This window comes from Pelophylax lessonae, assembly GCF_965119305.1.
Source record: "Pelophylax lessonae genome assembly, chromosome: 1".
NCBI lineage: Eukaryota > Metazoa > Chordata > Amphibia > Anura > Ranidae > Pelophylax > Pelophylax lessonae.
In genome coordinates, this window is record NC_138768.1 from 315,586,572 (window position 1) to 315,593,162 (window position 6,591).

The 6,591-nt window shown below is 39.7% G+C and overlaps 1 protein-coding gene across 1 annotated transcript; it reads left to right on the plus strand.

Moving 5' to 3' along the window:
- Positions 1 to 2,421: 2,421 nt before the first annotated feature.
- LOC309544358 (olfactory receptor 226-like) lies at positions 2,422 to 3,204 on the plus strand (the record flags this gene model as incomplete). The annotated part of the gene is made up of 1 exon (XM_082243257.1): positions 2,422 to 3,204. The coding sequence occupies one exon, from the start codon at positions 2,422 to 2,424 to the stop codon at positions 3,202 to 3,204; it is 783 nt and encodes a 260-aa protein (XP_082099383.1).
- Positions 3,205 to 6,591: the final 3,387 nt, after the last annotated feature.

Genomic DNA, 6,591 nt, shown 5'->3' on the forward strand with positions numbered 1-6,591 from the left:
CTTGAGCTGAGGCTCTCTCCTGAGCTGCAAAACGTTAGATTTAGCTAGTGGCTAAGTATTAAGAAGGGCGTATGAAAAAGAAGTAACAGGTGTCAATGATGGGCTCTACGGTGCGCTGGGGAGGCAGTAGGGCTGCCATTACGTTGTGGGGCTCTGTCCTCTCTTCCCCGGGGGGGAGCCGGGTGTACACAGCGGCGACCGATATTAAAGTCGCCCACCTCATGCACTCCTTCCATTGAGAGGGATCATCTCATTGCTGGAGCTCTAAACTCACTGTACCACTACGGGAGATCAGTGTAGGGGTTTCCCAGAGTAGAACAAAAGTGTTCAAGATCTTCCAGAACCTTCAACAGAGCTGTGTGACCATTATTGGAAGCAGACAAACAGAAGGGGAACTTCCATCTGTATGTTATAGCCCTGGCTCGGAGTATCTCAAGAAGAGGGCAAAGTTCCCTTCTGCGCAGGAGAGTGATGTTTGATAAGTCCTGAAAAATTTTAATCTCAGTTCCCTGGTATTGTAAATGTTGTCTAATCCTGGCGTTTCTAAGGATATCCTCCTTCAGGGGGAAGCTAGAGAGGCAACAAACTATGTCTCTCGGGGGATCCGATTTTCGCCCCCTGGGACGGAGCGCTCTGTGCGCTCTCTCCATGCTGACCGGAGTTTCAGAGGTCCTTCCAAGCAGGTCATTGAAGATGGCCATCACTGCTTGTGGTAACATCTGGAAATCGATGGATTCGGGGACACCTCGCACCCTGAGATTATTCCTCCGACCCCGGTTGTCGAGATCTTCCATCTGTCGGTTAAGGTCTCGCAACTGCAAGGAATGGGAATCAGAGGATTGCTGTAGCTGTGTGATGGATGTCTCATAGCGTGCAGAGGGAATGGGGAAAAGCAAAGCCGCTCAGGTGTGTCGACTTTACCTGGTGCTGGTAAGACCCGTCATCCGGAAGTTTTGCAAGGTAAAGGTAGAAGAACCGCACTCAGGTAGGTAGAAGCAAATCAAAGCAAAAATGGTTTATTCTTCAAATGGATAAATGAACAGACAGTGCAATGGGGAACAGATGTCCAGGTTGACGCGTTTCACGGCTCACATGGCCGCTTACTCATAACCCGGTTATGAGTAAGCGGCCATGTGAGCCGTGAAACGCGTCAACCTGGACATCTGTTCCCCATTGCACTGTCTGTTCATTTATCCATTTGAAGAATAAACCATTTTTGCTTTGATTTGCTTCTACCTACCTGAGTGCGGTTCTTCTACCTTTACCTTGCAAAACTCATGGCGTGCAGACACTGTCTCTATTTCGTCCACTCTGCCCGCAACAGCGTGGAGCGCTGATTTGAGATCCGCTATGGCAGCTGACAAGGTGGATGTAATGTTGGCCGCCACTGCACGGAGGTCATTCAGGCCAATTGGCGTGTTGGTACTTTGGCAGGCAGGTAATCCACCAAGCAGAGGTTCACCTCCATTAACACTCCTGTTAGGAGAGGGAGACTGGTGCGCTGGTGGTGAAGCAGAACGCATTGTGTCTCTGGATGGTGGTCAAAAGAACTCCTGGATATCTCTGCCATTCTGGGGTGTAGAGTCTCGGTGAGACCTCGATCTGGTAGCCGAGGCACTGCGGTAGGATCTATTCATAATCAGTCGGCACAAAGAGGGGTTATCTCGGCAATGCAGATCTTAAGCTGGGTCTCAAGGAGCAGGAGCAGGAGCTAGAGACTACATGTCCATCACTGTCCGTGTCCAGGCCACACCCCCTAGAATCAATTTTTTAATGGTCTAATTTCAGCAGAGCAAATTTGATTGAAGAATTGGAACTTTGGAATAAGCACTCTTCATTCAATAATCAGTCAGTTCAATAATCAGTCAACCCTTTATTGTTTTAGGAACACAGTGCAATATTTTGTTTGGAAACTATGCTCTGTGATCGCGTATGATTGTGTATATTTGTTAATGAAAAAAAATATGTTATGTATCTCAATAATCCATAAATGTATTGAATTAAGAGGAAATTATCAACAGAAATAACTGTGGATTTTCCATATCCAAATAATACAAATTTTATTGGACAATCAATACTGTTGTGCTGTTTTTTAGTACCTACCTAAAAGGAAAAAAATCTAAAATAATCATTGCTTAACTGACATATAGCAAATATGTTAGCATATATTATAGGAATATTTAACTGTGTAAAAAGCTAAAAACATTTTTTTCATGATTAGGATTGCCTTAGAATACAATGCAAAATTGGAGTTTCTGGAATAAAAGTGCTGTGACAGAATTTATACTTGTGGGATTTCCAACAAATCAGAATTTTCAGCGCTTCCTCTTTTTTATTTTCTTTATTGCCTATGTATTAACAGTGACAGGGAATATTGTTATTATTACCATTATTCAAGCTGATAGTCACCTTCATCGTCCTATGTACTTTTTCCTTAGCAACTTTGCTTTTATGCAGATTTGCTACGTAACAGTGACTGTGCCTAAGCTGCTCTTAGGTTTTCTAACCAGCATAAACAAAATATCTATTGGAGCTTGCTTTACTCAGTGCTATTTTTTCTTTTTACTTGGAGGAATAGAGCACTTGTTATTGGCCATTATGGCATATGATCGATATATGGCTATATGCCATCCTTTACGGTATAATACCATTGTAACCTCAAAGGTTTGTTGGAGCCTAGCATGTGGCTGTTGGCTGGGTATCTTCCTTGGTTCTTTACTACCTGTGACCTTCTTAGCAAGATTGTCTTTTTGTGGACCAAATATCATTAACCATTACTTTTGTGACGTTTCACCATTATTAAAGCTTTCATGCACTGATACATCTCTACTGAAATCCAATTTTTTTAGCTTAATGTGGATCATTATTTTTAGTTGCCTTATGTTCATTCTTTTGTCATACATCAGTATTATTTCTGCCATTTTGAAGATACCATCCACAGTAGGGCGTCGGAAAGTGTTCTCCACCTGTGGCTCCCACCTAACTGTGGTTATAATATATTTTGGGGCTGTTATATTTATGTATGTTAGGCCAAGGGAAAGTTATTTCTTTGAAGAGGACAAGTTGATCTCTGTGTTCTACTCCATTCTGACTCCACTTTTAAATCCATTTATCTATTGTTTAAGAAACAAGGAGATAAAAAAGGCTTTGCAGAAACGCATCCAGAGCAAAAAAGTTTTTTTGCTCATTTGCACATGTAAATAAAATGTTAGAAATATTTTTTATTTAATTTTTTTATTGAGTAGCCCCAAGCAATAGCTTTTTTTTTAAGATTTTGTACAGAGTGGTAGAATGGTTTTCTAGGTTTTCATGGGTAGAATGCAGCCCATATAAATCTTTTATTGTCATACAATTAAAGAATGCCATTTACTACTTAAAATCAACATTAAAGTGGACCTGAACTCAAAAATCAAGATTTGTTATGCTATAGGGAACATCTAACAGTATTAAATGTGTCTTAGCAGTACCTTAAAAGATTTAATTTTGTCGTGAATTGCTCCTGAAAGATTGCAGTAGATTTCCTAGTTTGTGAATGTGCTTAGGCCTCAGCGGTACCCTAAAAAAATTCACTTTTAGTTGTGAATTCCTCCTGAAAATTTTCAGTAGACTTCCTGATATGTGAGTGTGCCTAGGCACTCCAGTACTTATAACCTCATGGCTGTATGTCCGCATTATAAGATTAAGGTACTGCTGCCTCTGATGGCTAGTAGAATTTTGTGATGTCACTACTGTTCTCACTGCTCTCCTTTTTGTAGGCTCTGACATAAGGAGGTAAAGCCCTACTTGTACCAAAATGACTCCCTCTGTTCCTTTTCCCTCTGCCTGTCATGTTTTGGGCACGGCTTCTTGCTTTCAGTTCATTTTTACGCACAACAATAGGTAAAACATTATATGTTTACTAAAGCACATAATGTATAGAGCCACTGAAGAAAATGCATAGGTTTCCATTTTAAAGTCTCCAATCAGATACTAAATAGAAAACATCCCTATTTCTCCCACCAAAAGATTTAAAGTGAAATTTTAATCTAACACTAACCATTCTTAAAAATGTTTCCTCCCTCCTCCTCATACCTAAAAAGAAAAAATTAATCTGTATACTTCCTTTTTTTTTTAGTCTGCTCAGGTCCGGTCATATGATCCCCTATGTCAGTTGGCTGCTGCTACAGGTGAGTTTAGGTAGCACCGACCACGACTGGACCATGGGAGCCTATGGGTCACATCACAGCTCCCAGAATTCCCAGCCATCGTTGAGTGCTCCATGACAGAGTGGAGCAAGAGCTGCAGGACCATGTGACCAGAATGGATTGGACTAAAAAAGGTAAGTGTACAGATCTTTTTTACACAGGAAATAAGTAGGTGGAAGGGGAAGGGAACATTTTTTAGGAGCAGTTAGTGTTAGGCTTAAATTCCACCTTAATGTAAAGCATTAAAGCTCCAATATAAGGCACAGACAGGATCCAAAGATCTAGGATATTATAAATCTGTAGCCAGAATAAAGCTCCAACATTCAATGGATGTGGAGTTTAATTGTTTAATTTACTGAGATATAAATCCAGGCAAACTTTCAAAATAACTTCTTGCATATGTCAGATTTAGAGACCATTTAGAGACCAGATTTAGAGACCAGCCAACAGTGCATTACACCAGCATCAGATCTATATTCCTACAGAAGGTAACGTATTTAATAATACAAGTGCAGAACTTTACTCCACCAAAACCGAGTGACAGCTTGTGTGTGTCAAGAAATCATATAGTAAAATAAAAAATTAAAATTTAAGAAAAGTTCAAATAAAAAATCCCAATCATTGTGTCCATGTGGTTAAAGCATTCTTCACACTGAATAGCTCCAAGTGAAATCCACATACCTGTGAGTTAAGAGTGAATGCCTACCATTTGACAATGACCCCAATGTTAGTGATCATAAACAGCTTAGAAGGTTTGTCCTCCCAAACGACTCACAGACAATATGTAAGGCTCCACAAGTAATCATACACAACACAGAGGATCTATCCTCATCCAGGACCCACGAGCAAAAGCACAGGACTCTGCCAGTATTCACATGAATCATATGGATGATATATGGAGGAAGAAAGCACAAGGGCACTGCTCATAGTTTAAGTCAAACAGTTTATTAAAAAAGTTTAAAAACACTCAAAAAAAATGTAGACAGCAATATGCAGTTGAGAAATTCAAAACTCCCCGGCAGTCATAGGCTTGCATGATAATATCAGTGTGTCTTACTCAACGCTACATGTTTTGCCAAATACTTTTAAAGGTTAACATGTGGTCACACCCCTTTAGCACCTGGTAGATTATATGCATGTACAAGCTACAGGGATATGAGCACAGGTATATCTTATTTATGTTTTGCCTGTAAAAAAAAAAAAAAAAAATGTTCAGACACCTCCTAGGTAATTAAGGGTAGATCTTACTCTTTGAATTGGCAGTACCAGCTCTATACCAGCTCTATTCATGGCAGAATCTTATCTTAGGGAGAGAGTGTCTAGGGGTCTATGAAGCAACGAAATGCATCCTGCTGATTCGTTTGGCTCTGAGCTTAAAAAGAGGAAACATTTTCCAATTTGGCTGATTGATGATGGACCCAGATTTTTTTTCTTTATGTTGTTGGTTATACCCTGGAAGTCCAGACTCGTTTTTTACCATCTGATTTTCATTAGCATTATGACTTATCCAATCATCGCTAACATTGATTGGGTAGTATAGTGATTAACTTCAATATAAGTTAACGAATACACAGATTTTCTAGAATGCAGCAATTGATAGGGGAATCATTTAATCTTAGGGAAAGAAAGGGAAACTGATATTAATCAGCAAAGCTGGAAAAATGTAATCGATATAAAAATAAAATTCTGGCTATACAGACACGATTGCTTGCCAAAATATAAAAGCATGAAAAAGTCATCTAATTTCAGAAATTAATTGCATTAAACAGGTGGTTCAGCCAATGAACAATGGTTTTATTTGAAACCATTTCCTGTGGTTTATTTGAAACTCTTTCCTGTGTTCTGTGTGAAATGATTAATTGTTTTTTTTTTCATTAGGTATATGGCCAGCATAATTTCTTGCACTTACTTGTCAGCCACATCACGAGCCCTCTGAACACTTGCCTGCCTAAAAAGTGTGCCTTTCACAACATTGTGATATCTGCTGTGATATGGGTTTTCAAGCAATGATACCAAGCTGCTTAGAGCCATCTAAAAATGACTCAGGGTCTATTTACGTTTTAGCTACCCTTTGCAGTGCATTACCATATGCTACATTGCTTGATAATGTGCATTTTGTTAAGGCAGTCCATTCCTCATGAATGGGCTGCCAATGCACCACAATGCGTCTGTGGTTCAGAGCATATGAACCTTCTTTTGCAACACCTAATATAGTTGTTGAGGTGTGCTGAAGTGCGTCCTGAGTTGAGCTTTACAGTACAGTGAGTTGAATTGCTATTTACATGAATGGCACAGCAACACACTACAGATTGAGCATGTTAATAAACAGCAAGCACCAAAGGTCAGGATAAATGCACACCTGAAAATAACGAAATATTCATATACACAAAAATACAGCACATACAAA